This window comes from Ursus maritimus, unplaced genomic scaffold (assembly GCF_017311325.1).
Source record: "Ursus maritimus isolate PB19 unplaced genomic scaffold, ASM1731132v1 scaffold_7, whole genome shotgun sequence".
Classification (NCBI taxonomy): domain Eukaryota; kingdom Metazoa; phylum Chordata; class Mammalia; order Carnivora; family Ursidae; genus Ursus; species Ursus maritimus.
In genome coordinates, this window is record NW_024426885.1 from 29,367,428 (window position 1) to 29,391,662 (window position 24,235).

General features: G+C 55.0%; 1 protein-coding gene across 10 annotated transcripts; it reads left to right on the plus strand.

Moving 5' to 3' along the window:
* HPS1 (HPS1 biogenesis of lysosomal organelles complex 3 subunit 1) lies at positions 1-24,002 on the plus strand. 10 transcript variants are annotated; one of them, XM_040623896.1, is made up of 20 exons: positions 33-190; positions 1,428-1,543; positions 2,720-2,836; positions 7,425-7,562; positions 7,777-7,919; positions 8,297-8,405; positions 10,599-10,759; positions 11,252-11,354; positions 11,910-12,005; positions 12,113-12,182; positions 13,890-13,945; positions 15,185-15,352; positions 15,446-15,625; positions 16,690-16,751; positions 17,293-17,370; positions 17,450-17,515; positions 18,592-18,736; positions 20,650-20,763; positions 22,762-22,844; positions 23,328-24,002. In XM_040623896.1, the coding sequence occupies exons 3-20, from the start codon at positions 2,720-2,722 to the stop codon at positions 23,488-23,490; spliced, it is 2,052 nt and encodes a 683-aa protein (XP_040479830.1). In that variant the 5' UTR covers positions 33-190; positions 1,428-1,543; the 3' UTR covers positions 23,491-24,002. The 10 variants fall into 10 exon arrangements, 9 of the variants coding, with proteins under 9 accessions (XP_040479836.1, XP_040479833.1, XP_040479830.1 ...); XM_040623897.1 differs by having other exon boundaries at positions 15,512-15,625; positions 17,236-17,370; XM_040623893.1 differs by having other exon boundaries at positions 34-190; positions 17,236-17,370.
* Positions 24,003-24,235: the final 233 nt, after the last annotated feature.

Here is a 24,235-nt window from a genome sequence, read left to right on the forward strand (position 1 = left end):
CCTCCGTGGGCGGCGGGGCTTCCTGGGGTCCCCTCCCCCCGCGCGGCCCTCCCGGAAGTGGGGGCGGGCCCCACCCCGGCCGCACGGACCCCGCCCTTCTGGCCTGGGGCCCGCCGCTGCCCCTCTCGGAGCCTAAGTTTCTGCAGCCGCCGAGTGGGGCGGGCGCCCCCAGCCGGGCCTTCCTCCCAGGGTAGCTGTGAGCTTCGCGGGGGGTCGGGGTGCCGCATACACTGTGGCGTGAGGGGCACGCAGGAACTGGGCGGGCGCCCCGCGGATTCTCTCTCCCGGGTCCTGCAGCCCGGCAGGGGCAAGGCCGGGCCCGGACGGAGCCCAGGCCCCGAGACAGAGCTGCTGGGAGGCCGGCGCGGCGGCCTTAGGGCGCTTTGCTGGGGAAGGTGGTGAAGACGGGGCCGCGGCTTTTCCCCAGGTTGGCCCGGCGCCATCTGGAGCTCCAGTGAGGCCTGTGTTGCCTCTTCAGAGCAGGATAGAGAGAACAGGGAAGTCACAAGATGACGCCGGCGAGGTTCGCTTTCCAACAGTCCTTTGGAATAAACAGTAGAACCTAGCATTTCCATTTTTGGGGGACTGTGTCATTAGGCCAGTCACGCCGATGATGTCGCAAGTCTCAGTTATGCTGCAAAACATGCCGAGCCCCTGCGTACCCTTTCTTGCCTCTTACTTGCTTACAACCTTTGGTTTCCGAATTAGGTGACAGCTTTATGTTTTCCTGCCTTTTATCCTCAAAATGTGAACGATTCTGGAGCCAGTTTAGTTCACCGTGTTATTTGACAAAGGGAAGCTGGGAAATAACAAGGGAAAGGAAGCCCGTTTCTGTGTAAGCAAGCAGAGTGTGCTAAGGGCTTCCGCCGGGTCCTTCTGGCTTTCCCTGTCACCCTGTAGGGAGGAGAGCCGGGGCTGGAGACTCGGGTTGAAGTGCCTTGGCCAAGTCCAAACTAGAACCGGGTCTCTGGCGCCTTTTGTTTTGGTTTACTTGATGTCCCAGGATATCCCCTCCCTTCTCTGGGACTTCTTCCCTGTGGGTCTGGGGTACGCTGTGCTGTCTCCAGTCACTTCTAGCAAGATCCTTGGGGCTGCTCAGGGAGGCTTTGCTCACCACACCGGGGCTCTGAGTGACCCACGGTAAAATGAGAGTGCCCGCAAGGAAACAGTAGGTGGGAATTAGTATTTGTGGGACCCTGCTATGTCCAAAGGATTGTGCTGGCCCGGTTCATGTTCTCCGTTGAGGGCGGGGGTGGGTGAGATACAGGGCACCCCCTGCCTCCTGGCTGTTTGTTCTGAGCAGACTGCCTAAGGGCCGGAGAGACACATTTGACCACTGAGTCCTTTGCCAGCTTGTCCTCCCAGAGATGGGCGGCAGTCAGATGACGGGCTCGCTCTGCTCGCCCTCATGCCCTCTCTGTTTTAAGCATTTGCAGGACCCGAGATGCTGCGCTGCTCTCCTTAAGCTGGTCATCGAGTCTGTCTGCTGCAGCCCGTTCTGGACCTCTGGCTGTGCGGCGGATCCGCTGTGCTCCTTGCCAAGGTAGACGACCCTGCCTGACCCGGGGGCAGAACAGAGGCCGACCGCACCCACGCGGGGCTGCTCTGGGGCGATGCGGGGTACACAGCAAGAGGCAGGCTGTGACTGAGCCTTCCCTGTCCTCCCCACCCCCTGCCCCAGCCCTGCCTCCTGATGTCACCTTTGCCTGTTTTCTCCTTCCGCACTGCCTCCAGGCGGCCCTCAAGGCCTACCACTCTCCTCAGCCCCTTGAATCGGCCCCTTCCTCTCCTGGCCTCGGCCGAGGAGTGGCCCTCATTACCTCACACCAGGGTCCCCTGCTGCTGACCACAGCCTCCATGCTGTAGCCCACCGTTGCCCGGCACACACACTCCCTTCCCGTCAGGCCGGCCCCTCGAGCCCGGTCTTTGTCACACTCAGCTGGGGGTCCCGGAGCGGCTCTTCCACGTCACGTGCCCTCAGCCAGCAGCCTTGACTTCACACTCCTTTGCTGTCCTCATCTCTGCCTTGTGTTTAGCGATTCCGTGGGGATAGGCTGCATTCTTTGTTCACTGCGGCGGAACCACCTTGAGGCCAGGTACTCGGAGTCAGAGTTGAAAAACCCACTGGAGATGGGGGCGAGTTCAGTGAGTGTCACCGAGAGAGCTGGGCACATAGGGGATCCTGAAGAGTGTCACCGAGTCCGAGGCCTCACGATGCTGTGATCCTGTTTGACACTGGACATCCGCTCAGGGCAGTCAGAGCAGAGTGTCCTGGTCGTTGTCGTGTCTCAGCACACGTACAACGTGACGGCCACGCCCCCACACCGCCCGCCTCCCGCGGGCAGTGGCTCCTCTGTCCGGATCAGGAGCGGGTCCTGCCGCGCGTGGCTGCAGGTCGGCCCGTGATGAGTCTTGACACTGGCGAGGGGCGCGGGAAGATATGGAAGCCAGAGCCCCAGCCCTCGGCCTGGGTTTAGATCCCAGGGGCCCCACGCTGTGCTAAGTCCTGCTCTAGAAAGTGGGAGTAACTAAAGGTTCCTGCCTCGTCAGGTGGCCATGAGGGTGCGACGAAATCACAGCAGGCAGGGCCCTGTCGTGGGGCCGGTGCCCTGTGAGGGCTCAGTGGCTATTTGCTGGGGTTACGATCCCTTCGTTACTCGGGCTGAGCTTCTGGATAAAGGGGCTGGGAGGTGACCTTGACCTGGCTTCTCCCCGGCAGATGAAGTGTGTCTTGGTGGCCACAGAAGGTGCCGAGGTCCTCTTCTACTGGACAGATGAGGCGTTTGCCGAGAGTCTGCGGCTGAAGTTCGGGCGCTCAGAGAATGAGGGAGAAGAGGTGAGTGCAGGGCAGGAGGGCGATGGGAGGGACAGCACAGAAGTACCAGGAGGTGGGAGAACCCGCCCGAGGAGCTGACAGGGTGGTGTGCGTGTGGTCCGAGTCCTGCACACCCCGCTGCCGCTCCTCACAGGTTGTCCTCCTGACGCTCTCCAGTTAGTGACCTCACCCCTACTCCACCAGGGCTCAGCAGGCTACATGAGAGCAGGAGGAGGAGGGAGAGGACACAGCAGAGGAATTTGGTGTCCTCATTTTTCTCTCCCTAAGAAGTTCAGCATAAGCTTAACACGTCAGTTTTTTAAACGGCTATATTAAGGTATAGTGGACATACCGTGCACTGAACATTCTCGAAGGGTACAACTTGAGACACGTGCACACACACACACACACACCTGTGACTCTGTCACAATCAATAAAATAAACATATTCATCATCCCAAAAGTTTGTGACCCCAATCACCAGTCTGCTTTCTGCCACAAAAGAGGAATTTGTATTTTTTAGGCTTTTATGTAAATGAAGCCGTACAGTGTATACTCACAGTGTGTTTTAGTTTGGTTGTGGTCTGGCTTCTATCTCAGCGTGATTTTCAGATTTATCCCCATTGTAGCGTGTGTCAGGAGTGTGGCTTCTCGTGGCTGAGCGGGGGGTAGTCCGTGGTATCGCCACGCCGTGCTTTGTGTACCCACGTACCTGCTGATGGTAACTGTGGCCGTTTTTGACTCTTCCCAATAAAGCAGATGTGAACATTCACGTGCGGGTCTTTGTGCGGACGTCGCCTCTCACTTCTCTTGGGTAAATACCTAGGGTAGAAGGGCTCGACCGTGGAGGGATGTGTTAAACTTTGTAAGAAATGGCCAGGTTTGGCCAGCGGGGTCGTACCGTATCAGAGCCCGCTAGTCACGTACGGGAGTTTCACCTCCGTGTCCTCGCTAACACTTGCTCTGGTCTTTTTAATTTTAGCCATTTTAATAGGTGTCTCCTGGGATCTCATTGTCTTATAATTTTCATGTCCGATTGGCTGATGATTTTGACGTCCTTTCTTGTGCTTATTTGCCCTCTGTATCTTCTTTAATTGATGTGGGTTCAAATTTTGCCCGTCTTTTTATTGGGTTGGTTATTTCTTATTATTCTTACTGAGTTTTGAGAGTGTTACGTAGTTTGGATGCAAGTTCTTTATTAGGTAAGTGTTTTGCAAATATTTTCTTCCAGTCTGTGTGTTGTCTTCACATCTGTTAACCAGTGTTTTGTGGAGAGCGGAAGTTTTTCATTCTGATAACTCCATTGTATCCATTTTATGCTTTTAGGGAATCACACTTTTGGTGTCATATCTAAGAAGTCTTTGTCCAACCCAAGATCACAGAGTTTTCCCTATTCTATATCTGGAAGTTTTATAGTTTCAGCTTTTATATTAGGTCTAATGATCCCCTTTGAGTTTTTGTATGTAATGTGAAGTATGGATTAAGGTTTATCTTTGCGTCTGGACATCCAGGGCAGCCCTGAAATAGTACAGCTCGAAGATAGTTGTCACTGTCACTCATAATTTCTACTCTACATTTTTAAGGAGTGATTTATTTTGAAAATTTTCTCCAGATGAATTTTGGATTAAACATTTTTGCAGGGAAAGCGGTAGAGAGAGTCCTGGCATTTCTGCCACAGCCCCAACTGGTGGCCTCCCGCTCCCCTTCTCGCTCTACTGGGCGTAATCACCAGCTGAGCCCGTCCCACATCAACAGCTTAATCCACCCAATATCACCAATATTCTTGTCACAGTCTTTAGGACTAAAGCTATCAGAGATCATGACATTCTAGTGGTTTTCTTTAGCCTAAGAAACATGTCTGTTAGGCTTTTTTATTTTTAGCAGTCAACACATATAGTTTCTTTCTTTTTTATAGAGTACTTATTTTAGAGAGAGAGAGGGAGTGTGTGCAAGTGGGGAGGGGCAGAGGGAGAGGGAGAGAGAATCTCAGACAGACTCCCTGCTGAGCACAGAGCCCGACACGGGGCTCGATCTTGTGACCCTGAGATCATAACCTGAGCTGAAATCAAGAGTCAAACACTTAACTGACTGAGCCACTCAGGTGCCCCAATACATATAGTTTTTTAAAGAATTTTTTAAATATTTTCGTTCTTAAATCACTGTCTCAATCAGGTCAGTTGAAGAAGCCAACTATCAGTAGACCTCTTATCCCCAGAGCCTGCCGTAATCTTGACAGAAAGGCGCTGAGTGTATAGGTGATGAATGAATAAAACAAACAAAAGAAGCAAGGTCTCTGATAGTTGATCTTCCTCTTTATTAAAAACTGTGTACGGCAACAAAATCCTGATTTTTCAGTTCCCAATGACTAATGCGAAGAAAAAATGCCTTTCAAGTTTTATTTTTTATGTACACAACACGTATTTTTCCCAATTCTATAAATAACATGAATTAATTGTAGGAAATTTGGAAATACAGAGAAATCGTTTTTAAACGACCCATAATTCTAGTACCGGAGCCATTAGCTCTTCTATATGTTTCCTTTGGGTCTTTATCTTCTATATGTAGTTGGGATCATACCACATTTACAGCTTTATTTTCTGTTTTTCCACTTGCCATTATATCAAAAGCATTATTCTTTTTTGTTAAATATTCTCAAAAGCATAAATCTTAATGGATTATATTCCTGGGTATAAATAAATGTATCATTTATCTGACTGTTTTTCCCATACTGGACATGTATATTGCTTCTAGTTTGCTGAAACTATTGCTGTAGGGAACATTTATGCTTGAATTTGATCCCACATCTCATTATTTCCTTAGGATAATTTCCTATAAATAGAAACGTTGATTCAAAAGCCATTCAAAGATAATGTACTGCTTTATAATTCCAAGTAATAGTAATTCCTTTACACTCTGCCTACCTACGCCAAATATTTTCATCTTCCCCAACCTTTAAAAAAAAAAAAAATCTTGCTACGCCTGCAGAAAACGCCAGTACTTTAAAAACGAGTTGCTGTACACAATCTAGATTTTTAAGTGACTTTCTGTTAACATAGCCTGTTCGTGACAGTTCAGGAAAATGGTGGCACATGAGCAATTCAACAAACGCGTGCCTCTGCGGAGGGAGAGTCGTTCAACGAATGTTAATTGCGAGCCTACTATGCGCCAGCCTCTGGGGGTGAAGCAGTGAACGTAGCCACAGGGTTCTGCTCTCGCGGAACTTAGGGCTACAGAGGGGTGACAGGCAGTGAACGGAGTGGAAATAAACACACGGGTTCAGGGATGTTAAATGCGCCGAAGAAGTCAAACGGTGTTGGGGGGCAGTGACGGGGGCAGGGTGGCGAGGAGGTCAGGAGAGGGGGCCATCTGAGCCGGGGCCCGGGGGGTGCGCAGGAACCACGGCGAAAGCTTGACTGACAGACTCGGGGCAGCCGGACCCACCGCGAGGAGGGTCGGGATCCATCCTGAGCCGAGTGGGTTGGAAGGAAATCCGCACCACGGCGCTGCGTCCCGCTCCTGTTGTCAGTGCTGCACGTTGCCCCTGGCCGCTTGCCGGTTTTTCTTTTCAAGGCAAGGTCTTACTCCCCTCCTTTCAGAGTTCACAAGCTCAAAGTCGGGGTGCAGCTTTCTCCGTATTTCAGTCACATCTCCCCAGATCATTGTGGGGAAGGTCAGCTGTTCTCCTTTCTTCCCCTTCCAACGAGGAGGGTTCGAGTGGTGACCTTTCTACTGGCTTTATGCCAGTTTTATTTGTGGATTGCCAACAAATTTGTCCAGTTTCTCTTTGGTTCTGTTTTGTTCCTGATTTTGGAGGGCAGAGAGAATGGTTCGAGGAAGAGCTCATGAAAGTGACAGTTGGCCTGTTATGGGAATCGGGGCAGAGCAGAAGCATGAAGGGAGGGGGAAGTCACTCATACTCTCTGGGCCAGAAGAAATAACTTTAACAACATGGCATTGACTTTCTTAATATTTTTTCAATACTTAATTTTTTCTGTGCATTTTAAAATACAGACCATTCATGTTTTTTTTTAACATAACATCAGAGGAATTTTCCATGCCATTGAAACACTGCAGTATTTTAGGTGGCTTGATATTCTTCCATCATTCAGCTGAGCTGTTATTTCTTTAACTGTCTCCCTGGGCCTGGGCACTTCTGGTTTTGACAGTTGTTGGCTGCTGTAAATGGCGCTGTAGTGAGCGCCTTACCCTGTCCCTGACCATCGACCTCAGGATACATTCCCCCAACGTAGACCGAACGGCAACAAAAAGCATGGACTTCGGGACACAGAGAACTTCCTTAGAGTTGGTCAGTTCTCCATTAAATGCCCCAAACGTTCCCCTGCAGAGATGTGGCCTAAGTCCTTAACGTACCTTCTAGATTCAGAGCCGAAATGGCACAGGTAGCTGGCTGACCCTTCCCAGCCCTTTCTAACGACTACCCAAGGTGCTGGGGGCAGTCTCCTCTTGCTCTCTTCCCTGTCAGAACGGTGGTACCTTCCAGGCAGGTCTAAAACTATGGACACCCTTGCCAACGAGGCCTGGGTCTTGTCCGTTCCTTTGTCACCAGGGTCTGGCGCTCTAAGCGGTGTTACTTGCTTCTCCTCTTGCAGCTTCCCGCCCTGGAGGACCAGCTCAGCACCCTCCTGGCCCCAGTCATCATCTCCTCCGTGACCATGCTGGAGAAGCTCTCAGATACATACACCTGCTTCTCGACGGAAAATGGCGACTATCTATACGTCCTTCACCTGGTGAGTGTGTAGCCCCAGGGCCCATGTTCCTCCTCCCTCAGTGCCATGGGCTGTCCGCGTGCCTCTCCCTTACCTTGAACTTCAGACTCCTTTAGAAGGCAGAAGGTGCCCCATTGAAATCCCCTGGGACCTAGGCCTCCCCTCGCTCTCCTCCAGGTCAGGCCAGGTGAGGGGTCCCCTGGCGCTGGCTGATACCAGCCCCTTCCGCCTGCAGTTTGGAGAATGCCTGTTCGTTGCCATCAACGGAGACCACACGGAGGACGAGGGCGACCTGCGGCAGAAGCTCTGCGTGCTTAAGTACCTCTTCGAGGTGCACTTCGGCCTGGTCACCGTGGATGGCCAGCTCGTCCGAAAGGAGTGAGTCCTTGTCGCGGTCCCCTTTGGGTCCTTTGCCAAGCACCCTCTCAGGGCCGTGCGGCAGGCGGCCGGCCTCTTGAAGCCGCGCATTCGTACCCTGCCCGGCTCCTTCCTGGCCCCGTCCCCGGTCTCTCTGGCCGGCTTGGTGCCGTCTGTCGGCGCGTGAGGGAGACCGGGAAGTGACGCGGTCGGCTCGGGCGCCTGGCTCCGTGCCCGTCCCGCTCCGCGGCCAGGGCGCAGCCTGGGCCAGGCCTTCTGCGCTCGGGGGCTCTGCCGCTCGAGTCACGCGAGCTCGCCGGCCCTGACGGTGACCCTGCTCCTTTGGTTGAAGGGGGGGACAGGCCGCTTTTCCAGGGTCTCTCCTGCTCTGCCCCCAGGCTGCGGCCCCCGGACCGTGAGCGGCGCGTGCAGGTGTGGGAGCACTTCCAGAGCCTGCTGCGGACGTACGGCCGCCTGCGGGAGCGGGAGCAGTGCTTCGCTGTGGAGGTGACTGCTGGGCGCGGGAGGCCTCGGGCCACGCGAGGGTCGGGTCAGAGGGCTGAGGAGCTTTCAGGCCGTGTTTGGTCCCACACACCCCATGGTGAGTGAGGTCATAGACCCTCGGCCTCTTCCCTTAGAGGGTTGCTCACTGTGGCCGCATGGTGGCTTAGACACTCTGATCGGCTCCCTGCAGTAAAACAGTGAGACCCTAGATAAAACAGACTTTTTAATGCAGTTTTGGGCTCATTGTAAATTACGGAAATTCTGAAGAGAGCTCCCTCAATTCTGACCGCCCCTCCCCCCCAGAAATTACATTGAGCTGAAACTAGCAGGGAAAGTAGTAAAAAATAAGCAGCACTAAAGGCAAGATGGCCTGAGAGCAGAGGGTGATAACCCTGCAGCCAGAACCCTGACTTAGGCCCGCAGCAGCTGGGTAGCTGAGCCCGAGACTCCCACATCAGGGCCCGAGCTGGGAACTCAGGCGGTCGCTGCAGGTACCACGCCCTGGCTCCCTGTAGAGTCAAACAAGATTTCCTCCCGAGTGGCAGTTCTCACGCTCAGGGTACATCCGAATCATCTGGAAGGCTTGTGAGATAAGGGTTGTCGGGCCTCACTTTTTTCATGGTGGGGGTGGTGTGGGGATTCTAGAATCTACACTTCTGACAAGGTTACTGGTGAAGCCGATTACGCCGGTCCGGGAACTGCACTTTGAAAGCTACTGCTTTAGAGGACAGGTTCAGCACAAGCAAATAGCTCACAACTAACAGTCAGACACACAAGGCACGAGCCATCACGAGTGAGAGGAAGACCAGGCACCAATAGATTTAGATCCCGAGGAGCTTGATATACTGGAATTATTCGGTCCAGAATATAAAATAACTTTGAAATATTTAAAGATGTAAAAGCTAGATGAGAACCCATGTAGATATTTTAGAAATAAAAACATAATTGTTAGAATAAAAACCTCAAGGGGTGGGTTAAATAGTAGATGAGACATAACTAGAAAGAGAATTAGTGAACTGGAAAATAGATCTGAAGGATTCGTTTCCACGCTCCGCTCACTCCTCTGATAAATGTATGGTACCTACCGTATGCTGCGGGTGTGCCAGGCCCCGGGAACAGAGATGAATAAAGACACCGTCGCTGCCCTTGAGAGGAAATCGGCCGTACATCTATCCCTGAAAATACAAGAAAACATCCCGGGTGCTGCCATGCTGGGTTTCCCACGTTTCCCACCCAAATCCACGGTGGCACAGGGGATGGCATGGTCAGTTCTTTCTGAGACATCAGGAAGGGCTTCTCATAGGAGGTGGCCTAATGCAGTTAAGGTAAAATCCACACTTCTTCCAGAACCGACCAGGCCGTGTATGAGCTGCCCCTGCGGGACTCGCCTCAGCCTCGTCGCATGCCCCTCTGCCCTCGCTCCCTGTGCCCTGGCCACCCGGGACTTCATTCCAGCAGCACCGGACATTTGATTCTGTGCCGTTCGGTAGTCATTAGCTGCATTTGGCTGTTGAACGTATGAAATCTAGTCCGTCCAAGTTGAGTTATGCTGTGCGTGCAGAACGGACACTGGATTTTGGTGACTTCGTACAAAAACAGTGTCAAACATCCCATTAATAATGCTTTTATATTGGAGGTTGAAATGATAAGATTTTAGATATATTGGGTAAAATAATTTTTTTAAAATTAATTTCACCTATTTCTTTTTACTTTTTAAATGTTGTTACTAGCAGATTTTAAATTATGTATAGGGCTTGCCTTATATATCAGTTGGGCAGCACTGCTCTAAACTCTCTTCCCACCTCAGGGCCTTTGCATATGCTTTGTTCCCGGCTTGCAGCATTCTCCCCCTCCACTCTCTCTGACAGGATTTCTTGTTCTTTAGATATCAGTTCAGAGGTGACTTCCTCAAGGCATTTTCCTTAGACACCCTACCCACGTAGGTGCTGTTCCGTACCAGGTGTTTCCCGCACAGCACTTATCGGAGATGGCATTTCTCTGGTCTCTTTCCTTGCATACTGTCTGTCTCGCCCACTAGAGTCTAGTGACCAGACCATAAGCCCCAGGAAGGCTGGCCCTAGTCGTCCTGTTCCCAAGTGTCTGGCATGTCACATGTGTTCAGCATGGACTGAGCGAATATACCCACCAGCCAGGGCCCGGCGGCCGGTGACATGGCTTCCTTTCCCTGCCCGCCAGGCTGTGGAGAGGCTGATTCACCCTCAGCTCTGTGAGCTGTGCATAGAGGCCCTGGAGCGGCACGTCATCCAGGCTGTCAACTCCAGCCCCGAGAGGGCCGGCGAGGAGGCCCTGCACGCTTTCCTGCTCGTACATTCCAAGCTGCTGGCCTTCTACTCCAGGTGAGCCCTGGTCCCGTCAGCCGGTGGCCCAGACCACCAGCCTCCTGCCCTTGCCCCTTATTCTCTCTACCTGAAAAGCACCACCTCCCCAGCCAAGACGACCTTCAAGACCCGTCTCTTCCCTGAAGCCTCCTTAACTCTTCAGTTCTTGACCCTCTCAGCTCATTCCCTTCTCTGAATTAGGTCTTCCTGAAACACTGTCTCCGAATCTGAATTCTAGAACTTCCCTATAGGCTGTGACTGGTCCCCAGGATGGTTTCTCATTGGTGGGTTTTTTTTTCAACACACCAAGTTTTATCTTAAAAATTAATGAACTGATCGGTTTTATTTGTACCTTGTCTTTCTCCAAGAAGGACGAAGCCAGCTGACACGTTCATAAGTTCCTTGAGAGCAGGGACCATGCTCCAAACTCCCTTAACCTGCCTGCCCTGCGCCCGCCGTTACCTGCAGGGGGCGCCCGCACGTGCTGACTGCTGCCTGCTCTCTCTGCAGCCACAGTGCCAGCTCCCTGCGCCCAGCAGACCTCCTCGCCCTCATTCTCCTGGTCCAGGATCGCTACCCCAGCGAGAGCACAGCGGAGGATGACGACCCTCAGGTCTTGGTCCAGCTTCCCGGGCAGCTCCAAAACCCAGTCTGGAGAGTGCTGGGCAGGCGACCTGGGAGGCTGTGTTTCTGCATCACAGTTCTGGGCTCTGGGTTGGCCTTGACTTCCTGCTGTTTTCAGATGTAACAGGAATTCTAGAATGCATGTGGTTTAGTGTGTGAAAAGTGCAGATTTTTGGAGTACTTGCTGCTCTAAGCCTTGATTCACTGATCTGTGCAAAGGGACAAGGGTCGTTTGGAGTAGAGGAGACAGTTTACCTAGAGCCCTGCATTGTCTGAGGTGCTCGGTAGGTGCTAGCCACCGTCCTCGCCGACACCGTCCCCATTGTCAGTGGCGGTGTGGTTGTCAGTGTGTTGGAATTTCGGCGGTTCTGGAGAAAGACTAGGCCACCTGGAATGGAAACCTCGGTGGAAAGTGAGGACGCCCAGCCAGGGCTGCGTGGTGGTGGGAGGCGCAGGGCTTGGAGGGCTGTGTGTGGACGTGCTGGGCGCCGCGAGGAGGAGCCGATCAAAGGAGCTCTAACTAGGTCTCCCTTGCCCATGGCAGCCTTCTCCACGGAAGCCACGGAGCAGTGAGAGCATCCCCGTGCAGCAGGCCTGGAGCCCTGCATCCACAGCCCGGGCCAGGAGGAGTTCTGCAACCGTGTGTGCTGTGCACCTGCTGCGCGGAGGGGAGCGGGGCCCAGGGTGGAGCCCCTCAGGAGAGGCTGTCCCAGCCCTCAGCCCAAGATGCCCTCTTCTCCCTCCCAGGAGACTGACAGCTTCTCCCTGCCTGAGGAGTACTTCACACCAGCTCCTTCCCCCGGCGAGCAGAGCTCAGGTGAGGCCTGGGGGGGGGGGGGCCAGGCCCAGGCACCCGCTGGCCTGGNAGCGCGACCGCTCGAATGATTCTGTGTGACCAGCTGATTTCGTTTAAAATTTCATCTCCCATAGGTGTATTCTCTGCCTTTTTTTTGTTGGTTATCAATTAATAAGTAACTAAAGTTAAGTAATAATCATTTGACTTTAAGTATAATGATTTAAAATATAAATATTCAATTTCCATACCTTACCTGTTTTTCCAGACGATGTGGGTGGGTAAACAATAAAAAGAAACGAAAAATATTCAAAATGTTCCTAATAAAACAATAGACAACATTGCTGAAAGAAAAAATAAGCCAGAGTCTGTGCTGTTGCAGTCCCTCTGAATGGACATCACACTTACCTCTGACGTTCTTGGGGAGAAGGAAGGATCGTATGTTCACGTCACCTAATAGAAGGGGTTCAGGAGAAGACACTTCTCAGGGACTGGGATTTGAAAGGAATTTACGTGCGGTGTCCTTAAGTCACTGGCTTTCAACCCTGGCTGTACAAGAGAATCAGCCAGGCGGCTTCAGCCAGGCCAGCGAAGCTGAAGTCTGCGGGCTGGGACCCAGAGATGCAGACTTCTAGAAACTTGCCCTGCGAGGCCAGTGAGCATCAGAGTGGGAACCAGCCCTATGCACAGATTGAGGTTAGAGCAACGGTTCTAAGCCGGCTGCGCGGTGGGCTCACCTAGGGGTCTTTAAAAACTGCTGAAGCCTCTGTGTGCCAGAGAGTCGGGCTTAATTGATCTGGGACGTGGCCTGGGCATCAAGATTTTCAAAAGGTCTCACCAGTTGAAAGCCAGTGGGTCAGATGTTCTTCACTTTAAGTCCATGGGTGGGCTGCAAGGAGCCTGGGACGCCTGAGATCACGCACCGGCTCCTGGATGCTTGTCCATGTCTCTGGGGCCGGGGTCCTAGCTGTCGTCTGGTCTCTGAGCTCTCCATGAGCCCAGAACACATCAAGAAACACCGCTTTGGGGTGATCATCAAAGCTCCTTTTCCTTCTTACTGCTCCCTTCCCTCATTCATCACTGTCCTCCTCCTGGCCTCTTTCTCAGTGGTTAGTTTTTATGCCTCAGAGCTGTAAATAATGCCATGTCACTGCCTGGAACTCAGCGCTTATAAATGGCTTGAGTTGTACTCTTTCATTTGTAAATCAGGTGTTCAAAACGTAGAAGCGGGCTTCCCTAGAGAAACGTGATTACAAATGATAGCTATTTGCAATGAAACATAAGGGAGAACAATATTATTACCAACATGTAATATTTCAAATATGTAATGGGTTCAGTACGTTTCTCTGAGCTCTGCTGGCAAAGGAAAGCTGCTCAGTTCCTGTGCATAGTAGGTGCTTAGTAAACGTTTGCTGATTGAATAAGTGTGCTGCCTCCTGGGGAAGAGGCACCGTGGTAGACGGGGAGGGACCTGAAGGATGAGAGCATGGGATCAAGGAGGGGACTCAGGGGGGCCAAGGAGGGGCACACCCCCCGCCGCTGCCAGGTACATCTCAAGAGCTCGCACCCAGCAGCCGGCCTTGGGGGGAGCTGCTCTCCTTGGCTGCTCCAGCCCCTACTAAGTGCCTTTGCCCCTGCCAGGTGCTCTGCCCCACCCTCCCCTTCTGACGCGCTGCTGGGCTGTTCACGTTTTCACGTCGTTTATGTTATCTTTTCACCTGTGTCCTGTAGGTAGCACCGTCTGGCTGGATGAGGGCACCCCACCCACGGATGCTCCCCAGGTCCAGGTGGGTTTCTCCCAGGGGAGGGAGAGTCCTCCAGGCACCGGCTGACCTGAGATGCTGCAGTGGGCACGGGGACTCTGAGGCGTCTCCTCCCCCAGCTCCGCGCAGGCCGGCCCTCCTGCTGCCACCTCCAGGCTGGTCAGTGAGGGGGCCAGAGCTCGTCCCAGAGGCCGGGGCCAGGAGGGCGGGTGGTGGGCGAAGTGTGACCTCAACTCCTGAGGAATACCCCCCTCCTCACTGTTGTTGGGGCTAACAGTCCAATTTAATTTGTGATGACTTTTTTTTTTTTTAATTAGGAAGTAAGTATATTCATTGTAGAAAAATTGGGAAATACACAAGTATGAAAAGGAATAAAAATCACTCAGGCATTCTTAATCCTTCCCCCAGATATTAACTGTTAGGATTGGCGGTGTTTGCTTCTGTCTCCACTCTGATTTTACGTTCATGTATGTGCACATACACATGTGTATGTGTATTTACACACTACGTGTATTCGTTTTCTTTTACCAAATTGGAATCCTCATGTACCTCGTTCCACTGTTCTCCTTACGCACGTTCCCGTTTACTCCGCACGGGTGTTTAAGGGGCGAGAGTCGGTCCCGTGCCTCCGTTACTTACTCAGCAGACCCGCACCGCAGCTCTTACGTTGTTGCCAGTTGCTTGGCTGTCGTATCTAAGACTGCCGTGCCATCCTGACAGAGGAGGTCTCGGGCATCTCTGGTGATTTCTTCAGTTCTCTACATTTTCCCCACTGAAGCCTTTCTTACTTATTTAGTAAGGCTGGAATCTTGCTCGTTTAGTCGTTCCATGCCTCAGTTTCCCCCATGGGCCAGGCTGTCCGGATGCTCTGAGGTTGGGTAGAATGACAGCGTTATTGACATGCCTTTGTCCGAGTGAAGGTCTGGGAAGGAGCTCCCCCCACCCCCGACCTTTCTGCCCTTTTAGTCTCTTTTCCACCACCCGCCCGAGTTCCTGTTCCCCACGGCCCTGCTTGCCATCGAGTCCTGACTCCGGGTAGAAGGGCTCCGAAGACACAGGGAGACCAGCAGCAGCGGTCCCGGAGCTGCTGGGGCTGTGGTAACAGAGCACCAGGACTGAAGAACTGGATTTGGGGAGCTAAAGTGTTTACCCCTGTGGTTCACAGGGAGGACGTGAATGGGCGACCATGGGTGGATGCGTGAGGCAGAGGCCAGGCAGCTCCCCCCACCCCAGCCCCCCACGGACAGCTCCTCTTCTCCGCAGATAGCTGAAGACACCCTCCAGACGCTGGTCCCTCACTCCCCAGTCGCTTCCGGCCCCAGAAGGATTTTCCTGGATGCCAGTGTGAAGGAGAGCCACTGCCCCATGGTTCCCCACACGGCCTACTGCCTGCCCCTGTGGCCGGGCATCAACATGGTGCTCCTGACCAAGGTAGGAGCGACCCCCACCTACCTCGGCAGGCCCGGCCTGGACAGCTTCCCGCAGGCTTCCCCTGTTCCTCCTGCCTTGTGCTTCCTCCCTCAGAGCCCCGGCAGCCCCCTGGCCCTCGTCCTGTGCCAGCTGCTGGACGCATTTTCCCTACTAGAGAAGAAGCTGAAGGAGGGGCAGGAAGCCGGGACCACCCTGCGGTCCCACCCCCTCATGGGGGACCTGCGTCAGAGGATGGACAAGTTTGTCAAGAATCGCGGGGGACAAGAGATTCAGGTGAGATTCGATGCCCACATACGGTGGCCTCTGGGAGAGGAGGCGGGGCCGAGGTGGCCGGTGTGTTCTTTCCACACTGGGGGCGGGGCCAGAGTTCTGGGCACGGCCCTGCCCCTGTCCCTGCCCCACCGTGGGCCTGTGATCCTTGATTCCCCATCATGAAGTGACAACGGAAACTTAGCAGTATTTTCAGAGCATTTTGATGTGAGTTTGGCAGAACACGAATTCGAATTCCCGTGTTTTAGGCGAGGAAACCAGGGTTCAGATTATTCGGGCGAGTGGCAGGACCCGAGCCTGACTGCAGGACGCAGTGAAGGCCCGCAGCCTGCACCCCGCGCCCCTCACAGTGTGGCAGCTCACGCAGAAGTGCAAGACATCCCTACCCCTGCCTCGAGGGACCCAAGCCCAGGTCCGAGACGCGGTCCGGAGAGGCCTAAACAGTGGAAGCGCGCAGTCTCTGCCGGGGCCCAGCAGGAGTTCGGGAGTGGCCGGTCGCCCAGGGCAAGAGGCCGAGAGTCACGTGGCTGCCGCACACGTGCGTTGAAAACAAGAAGAAGGGCTGGAGGAGGCAGAGCGAGCCAGCGAAGCTCAGACCCACACAGACCTGATTCTGCTCTGAGGAGCGCCTCGGGCCATGACAGCGAGCAAGGGGGTAGAATGCAAAGTCCCCCTTTAAGGAGCTTGCCAAGGCCTCCCCCTAGACCCCAGCGCCTGCCCCGTGTCCGCTCCTGTTGGGGGCACTCGCCTGTCCCTCCGACAGCATTAGTTGATGCGTCTGTGCCCGCTAGGCAGCGAGCGCAGTGCTTGCCACACGGAAACTGCGGCAACTGCTCTTCAAAGAAATGGCCTCTGAGTGGAGAGAACGGTGTGTATGGCGGGGTGCAGAGAGCTGGGGGGGACCTGCCAGAGCGCCAGCTCGGACCTCGAGGGCAGCTGCGTGCTGAGCCTAAGTACCGAAGCGGTCGAGACCGCGGGTCGCTCACAGAACCCGACATCGCAAGAGTCTCCCCTGGACCTCATTGTGGGGCCATCATCACGAAGCCAACCTGTCCCCTGTCTTACAGAGCACCTGGCTGGAGTTCAAGAGCAAGGCTTTCTCCAGGAGCGAACCCGGGTCGTCCTGGGAGTAAGTGGAGGGCTCTGAGGATGGGGGGAGTCGTTGGGACAGAGGACAGGTTCCTCCAGGCCAAGAGAGAGAGGGTGCTCAGGAAGGCACTTGGGGGGTGAGGGGCTCCCAGGAGAGCGGAGCCTGGCCCGCAGACACTGGAGGGAGGCTGGGAGGCAGAGGGGCTGCAGGTGGGGGAGAGGGCCTTGAGGACAGCGTGGGGCGGAGGGCTCAGATTCCCGCACGGCTTCAGCCCGGAAGGGGGCACTTCCCCTCATTTCTCGCTGAAATAAACCATGGTGGGGGGGGGGGCGAGATGCCAGGAGCTGCCTCCCGTGTCTCTGAGGGCAAGGGTGTCCTTCGGCAGCAATGTCTGTCGCCGGCGAGGAGCAGGGGCGACCCGTGGGATGAAGCGCGGTGCTAGGTGTGTGTGTCCGCGGCTCGCACGCAGCCGGCCCGCCCTCCAGGCCCTTCCCGCCGTCATGCTCCCCTCTCCCGGCGCCAGGCTGCTCCAGGCGTGTGGGAAGGTGAAGCGGCAGCTTTGTGCCATCTACTGTCTCAGCTTCCTGACCACGGCTCCGGGCCGGGGGGGCCCCCATCTGCCTCAGCAGCTGCAGGACAAGGTCCAGAGCATCATGCAGTAAGTGTGGGTGTGGCCCCCGGGAGCGGGAGCGGGAGCTGGGGCACCGCACCACACCCGCCTCCCTGCTTCCCCGCAGAGAGAAGCTGACGGACTGGAAGGACTTCTTGTTGGTGAAGAGTAGGAGGAACGTCACCATGGTGTCATATCCTCATGCCCGAGCCCCTCGCGTCTGTCTGTCCCCCACACCTGCCCACTCTGTAGGACTCTGGGCTTTTGGGAAGGAGCAGATGTATTCCATCACCTCCACGTCTTTTCTCTGAAGAAGAGTAGGAGTTCTTGCCGTGGGTGTCTCGTCTGTAGGAATGCTCCAGGACAGGACTGAAATTTCACAAATCCCTGCTGTCCTTCAGTGACTTTGTAAAAGCTTTGGGGATTGTTCATGTTGATATTGTCCAGCTAGCAAAATGGCAACAGGTATTCCGGGAGATGCAGGGGACCTGGGGTCAGGTAGGTTTGAGAGGCCATGTCCTCCTTAGAAGTCACAGTACACGGTGGAACATGAAGGCTCTGAGAAGGCCTGCACCAAAAACGTTTACCCCTGTTTAAAAAACCTTATCTAAGACCTGTTTGACCCTTTTATTATGGAATACTAGTTTCTTCGACTACTGATTTTCCCTGGAGCTTTATATAAAGCAGCTTTTCCTGTATTAAGGTCTCAGTATGCAGATGAAAGGGATGACAGAGGCCCTTTGGGGGGTGGGGGGATGACAGGGCACATGGGACAGAGGAATGACAACCACCCTGCCATGTTGGTTGTTCCCTCTCCAGTGGGAACCTTCCAGTTTCACAGGGCGAAGTGTGGAGAGATGAACAAAACCACGCTGCGGTCTGTGGGTTGGGCCGTCAGCTAGGTTCATTCGTTAGGTAGCTCTGCTCTCACACGAGCCTCACGGTGTATGTGACTGAGACGCATCCCTCCTGAAAATGATCAAATACAAACATTCACTACTCCTGTTGGGTCTAGAACTCCCCAGGTTAGAAGTGCTAGGGTCAAGGGATACAGTGTACTGTAGAATTTCACAGGGTTGGGGGTTCAGAGGTAAAGAGGTCCGGGAAAACGGGGACCCTAGGAGGTTGGCTGACATGGCTACTGTGGGTAGAGGTGGGCACGGCAGGCCTGGCCTCCGGCCTCCACTGCTTCGCCTTGCCAGAAGCCTAGGTGGAGGACGGAGGGGCACCTTCCCTGGTCCTTAGGAGCACCTTAACTCCGACCTTCACCTACCTAGAAGACTTTCCAGGCTTGGTGCATTTCATCTATGTGGACCGCACGACTGGCCAGATGGTGGCCCCTTCCCTCAGCAGCAGTAAAAGGATTTCTTCAGAGTTGGGCAGGGGGCCGCTGGCCACCTTCATCAGAACCAAGGTAACCATTGCCCCGCCCAAGTAACTCTTCACCCCCGTCAGATGAGACGTGCTGGCCCGACCCCGGTCTAGGAAGGACCGATGCCCCCCACTCTTGGGGCTCCCCTGAGCCCTTGAGCACGCCCCACCTTAAACGTTACTGTCCTCTTCTGTCAGGGTCTGCCCAGCTGGTCTGCAAGCTCCTGAGGATAGCAGCTGGCCCTCATCACTCTAGGGTCCTGGCACCCAGGGCCCCATGGGCCTCAGTCGATGTGGGGGGGCACCTGGGTGTATTCCAGTGAGCCCGAAGGAGCGTGTCTGGGCAGTGAGATCAGAGGGGGAAATCGCCAGGGCCTAACATTGTGCTTGGCATAAATAAATCCCAGTAAGTATTTGTTGAATTAACTCAAATGGAAAGAAGAAACACAAGGTCATTCGGTTTGGACACAGGATTTAACACTAGGCGGTTTGTGCTAAAGCAGCATTCCCTGGGCGTTCTTGTATTCTCTTTAGCAGACTGCTTCAGGGCGAACTGGCGCGTGTATATTTACGTACGGTGTATGTGGTACGTAGTGTGGTATAAATAGGTGTTAGATCGATTCGTCTAAAGTATATGCCAATAGTTACAGTGAGAGGGTGACAGAAGGCCGGGCTGTGTGGCCCCGGGGCATTACTTAGTCTGAGTGTCCGTGCGCGAGTGGCAACAATTGCAGACGCGTGAGGTGCTGCGGGTTAGAGACTCAGCACGGTGCGTGGCACGGAAGACAGATTTCACGGAGCAGTTGCTGGTACCAGCCTCTCCGGCCGTCTTTCTGGAGATCGTTGGGGTTCCCTGGCTGCCTTTCTTTGCATTGTTCTGTGCAGTTTTCTGCCGTTGGTCATAATCGCGGATCATTCCGTCCATGCGATTGTGTTTACCCACGTTTTCGCTTTCTATCTGATGCATTTCCTCGTGTCATTAATTCTTTATGAACATGATTTTTAACAAGTCCACAGTAGTCCATCATGTGGACGTAGCATAATTTCCTCAGCCATTTCCGCAACGTCGAGCAGTTAGGTGGTCTCCAGGCTTCGCGGTTGTAAATAATTCTGCGGCACATACCTTGGCGCATCCATCTTTGTCCTCGTCTCTGGTGATTTTCTCCATACGCATTCCCAGAAATGGAATCACTGAGTCAAATGGGAGGAATGTTTTTAAGGTTATTGATACACGTTGTCAAATTGCTTTCCTGAAAATACAGCAGATCCACGTATCTGCAGATGTCATTAGACATTACGCTGTGGTCAGCTTTGCCTTGAATCACGTGTGCCTTCCGCTGAGCTTTCTGGTGAGAGAGCTCATCGGGCCGTTTGCAGCCCTGGGACACGGAGGAGTCAGGCTGTCCCTGCTGTCCTCCCTCGGGCGGGTCACAGGCAGCATCGGGAAGTCCTTGGGTTAGGCGGGAGAATGTCACCCAGGGGATCCACGACACACTGTCCCTCAGTCACTGTGTTTCTGTCGGACCTCTCGGTGAGCCGCGGTTGGGACTTCACCCCTGGAGCAGAGGACATGCCTGGCTCAGGCTACTCTGCGTTCACACGCTTTACAGTGCCTTCCTGGCATAGACCCCATGCCAGAGATGCCCGGCTCTGGAGGGGACTGGGTGGACGGGTGGCCACACCCTCGTCTCTTGTTGTGTTAACTAAGTGCCCTTGGCTATTTTTAGGGCCGAATGATCGGTTTACTAATTTATGGGTTCTGTGCGTAGTAGAGTTACTGCCCCCCCCCCAATAATGATTTATTTTTGAGCTCCCACTCTGACCCAGGCCGTGCCCCAGCGCTAAGAAAACAGGTGAGCCGGAGCAGCCGCTGGCCTTCCAGGAGCCCCTCCTCTGAGTGCTTTTCTTCCAGAGGGGGAGGGGGCCGCCACGAGCACGCTCTCCGCCTGTCCCCAGGTCTGGTCCCTGATCCGGCTGGCACGCAGGTACCTGCAGAAAGGCTACACCACGCTGCTGTTCCGGGAGGGCGACTTCTGCTTCTCCTATTTCCTGTGGTTCGAGAACGAGATGGTGGGTGCGGCCAGGGCCCCGGACAGGACGGTCCCGAAGTGCCTTCCTCTCTGCTCACTCCGGGATCCCTTTCTTCTGCACTGCGCTCAGTCTGTCTGTCTCTTCATCTTGCCTCATCCCCAGTGGAGCTGACAGGGAGGCACAGCTGTTGGGACCCAGACCTCAGAGGTCCCGTGTTCAGGTGCGCTTTGTGACCCCTCCAGCAGCTGTCTGAAAGACTCGTGCTGTCACTGCAGGCAGTGCCCGGGTCGCACAGGAGTGCATGAACGCATGCCCCGCGAGAAGGGCTGCTCACGCGCGCTTCCGCACCGCCAGCTGCTCTTAACAGAGCACAGCACGTGTCGCTCCCATTGTAGAGGCTGGTAAACTGAGGTTCAGAGCAGTTAAGCAACCTGCCCCAGGTGAAGAGGACAGTACGGCCTCCTGGCCTGGTACTTCTCTCTCTAGACCTCAGTGTTATGCCAGCGTAAGCACAGATGGGAGCTCGCTGTCTGTTTCTCTCACTTTCTTTCCTGTTTCTCTTTGTTTTCTCCTCACTTGTCACTTTGAGTCAGTGTTCCAGCTCTCTCCATTCCTTCTGCCCCTCACGTTCCCTCCACCCCCACCGGGCTCTGCCCTCTCCCGCTCCTGGCAGCAGCCCGCTTTCGCTCTGCGGCGAGAGCAATGGCCAGCACCTTCCAGAGTGCAGGCTGCTTCCTGGGTCTCTCACAACCTCCCGTCCTCCCAGCCTGTGCCATGGTTGGGGTGGGGATCATTGGCCCCATGTTATAGATTGAGACACTGATGCCTAGAGATCAAACTCTGTGGCCAGGGCCACCAAGGTGAATGAAGAAGCCAGAACCCAGACTCAGCTCTCCTGGCTGACAGGCTCCCGTCTGCACTCCGAGCACAGGATGTGTGTATGACCTTTACCTTAGCTGTGAGGGAGAGGCAGGACTTCATGTGTGTGGCTAGCCCGATGGAGGGACAGACTGAAACAGGGCTGTGGGGGGCAGAGCCAGCTGTGGAGGCTGCCTGCCCCTGCGACGTCTTGGGCAGCCCCCTGGCAGGCTGAGTGCACCTCCTCGCCCGCAGGACGGGCCCCACGGGGCCCATGTGAGCAAGGAGACGAGCCCATGGCTGTGCCTGACACACGGTGGCTGCCCAGCACATCTTAGTTCCCTTCTCCTCCTTTTTTTTTTAAGATTTTATTTATTTGTTAGAGAGCAGAGAGAGAGAGAGAGAGAGCATGAGTTGGGGGGAGGGGCAGAGGGAGAAGCAGGTTCTCCACTGAGCAGGGAGCCCCCTGTGGGACTCCATCCCAGGACCCTGGGATCATGACCTGAGCCCAAGGCAGACACTTAACCGACTGAGCCACCCAGGCATCCCCCTGTCCTCCTTATCCTGCCCTGGAGATTGTGGTCGCTTTCAAAGCAGAGACTTGGGCCTTTCGATAATGCCTCGCCCTTCAAGACCCTGCATGACACCTCCAGGGTCGCACTCCCAGCAGCCCTCCTGAGCTCCCGCCGGTCCCTGACACAGGTCCATGCACTGGTGGGAGTGAGAGCTTCCACACCGGGACCAGGCAGGACCCTCAGAACTTTATATGCATCACCTCCAGTGTCTGCTGGGAGGCTGCTGTTACTCCCACTTCAGAGATGAGAAAACGAGGTAAAGGGGCGCCTGGGTAGCGCAGTCGTTAAGCATCTGCCTTCGGCCCAGGGCGTGATCCTGGCGTTCTGGGATCGAGCCCCACATCGGGCTCCTCGGCTGGGAGCCTGCTTCTTCCTCTCCCACTCCCCTGCTGTGTTCCCTCTCTCGCTGGCTGTCTCTCTGTCACATAAATAAATAAAATCTTTAAAAAAAAAAAAAAAAGAAAACGAGGTAAAAAGAGGTCCAAGCAGCGAGCCCCCACCACGTGGGGCTGCGCCAGGCCTTGAACATGATGTCCGACCCAGGCTCGTGTTCTTTCCACCACCCCACCACCTCCCCATTTAAGACCTTCTTCCTCTTCCTCAGGGGTACAAACTCCAGATCATAGAGGTGCCCGTGCTCTCGGATGACTCAACCTGCATCGGCGTGCTGGGAGGAGACTACTACAGGTGACCCTGATTCACAAGGCTTCTGGGAACAGTGGGTGCCCAGACAAGCGCCACTCCCCCATAGTGCCAACTCCTCCTTCAGTAATGCCCTGCACGAAGCCCTCAGTGGAAGCTCTTTGCTGCCCAGCCCTGTGTTCGGGGAGCGGGGGGCGCACACCCGGGTGTCTGCCCGTCTCTGGTTGCTCCACTGTTGGCAGCACCTGCCGTGTCTGTGCGGGCCCTCGGGCTTCCCAGCCGGCTCGGTGGCTTCCCGTAGCCTGGACACCGCCGTCGGCAGGCCCCACACGGGACTGGGAACCCAAAGGGGTGGACGGCGTGGCCCAGGGCCGAGCCTTGTACGGTTGGGTCCGAGAGGGGTGGGAAGGCTTCGCTGGCAGGTGCTGGGGCCCGGCGAGGTGCCCGTGCCCCTGCCGTGCTGGGAGGGGCGCCTGCATCTAGGGGGCTGCTGCGGCCTCGGTCCTGACTCCCACCCGCTCTCTCCAGGAAGCTCCTGCGTTACTACAGCAAGAGCCACCCCGCCGAGGCCGTCAAGTGCCATGAGCTGCTGGCCCTGCACCTGTCAGTCATCCCCACAGATGTGCTGGTGCAGCAGGCTGGCGAGCTGGCCCGGCGCCTGTGGGAGACCTCCCGCCTGCCCCTGCTCTAGGCCAGGGCCGCTGGCCTGGCACAGGCTGGGGGTGAGCAGCCCCCCACCTAGACTAGTCTCCCCTCCAGGTACCAAACCCCCAAATCCTTCTCTTTTGGGGAGGAAGGAGGCCGGTGGGGGGGGTCCCTTGGCCTCCTTAAAAAACAACGGTGGCTTTGAGGTTAGAACTGGGACAGCTGCTCTCAGAGCTGCCTCTCCCTTTACCCCCAGGAGACAGGAAGTCCCCAGTGCCCCCAGGTGTCTGAAGATACCTCCTTTATGCTTTCCTTGGAGTGGAGAAGGAGCTTCCTCAGGAAGCCGTTTCCCACCCCAAAGGCAAGGTGCTGCCTTGGCTGGGTGGGGGTTCCCACTGTGCCCCTTCGTCTCTGCAGCTCCGGGCGGGTTCCCTGCACTCTAAACCCGTTTCCCCGCTTTCCGACGGATAGCACCCACCTCTCAGGGTGGTTGTGAGGGCTGCCCGACACACGGCAGGTGCTCAATAAATGCTGGTTGTGGTCGTTGTTCAAGCCGAACATGCCTGGGCTCTTCCTGGTGCTTCGAAGTCCTGCCTGTTCACACCCTGCTTCTCCTGACTCCCGCCTCAGCCCCACCTCAGAGATTCGTGTCACTCGGTCCTGCGGATCCCAGGCAGAGGTTTACAAAAACTCCCCAGCGGATCCCTGTGTGCCCTGGGTTGAGAACCACTGCCTGAGGGGGTCGGCCCCTCTCCTGTCGCCTAGAAGCTCCCACCACAGGGCAAGAGAGC

Excerpts from the sequence above, each read along its gene's own strand:
- HPS1 (XM_040623893.1), top strand. The coding sequence starts at position 2,720 with ATGAAGTGTGTCTTGGTGGCCACAGAAGGTGCCGAGGTCCTCTTCTAC. Across the intron at positions 2,837-7,424 it reads CAGAGAATGAGGGAGAAGAG|CTTCCCGCCCTGGAGGACCA; the intron begins GTGAGTGCAGGG and ends CTCCTCTTGCAG. Across the intron at positions 15,353-15,445 it reads ACATGGTGCTCCTGACCAAG|AGCCCCGGCAGCCCCCTGGC; the intron begins GTAGGAGCGACC and ends TTCCTCCCTCAG.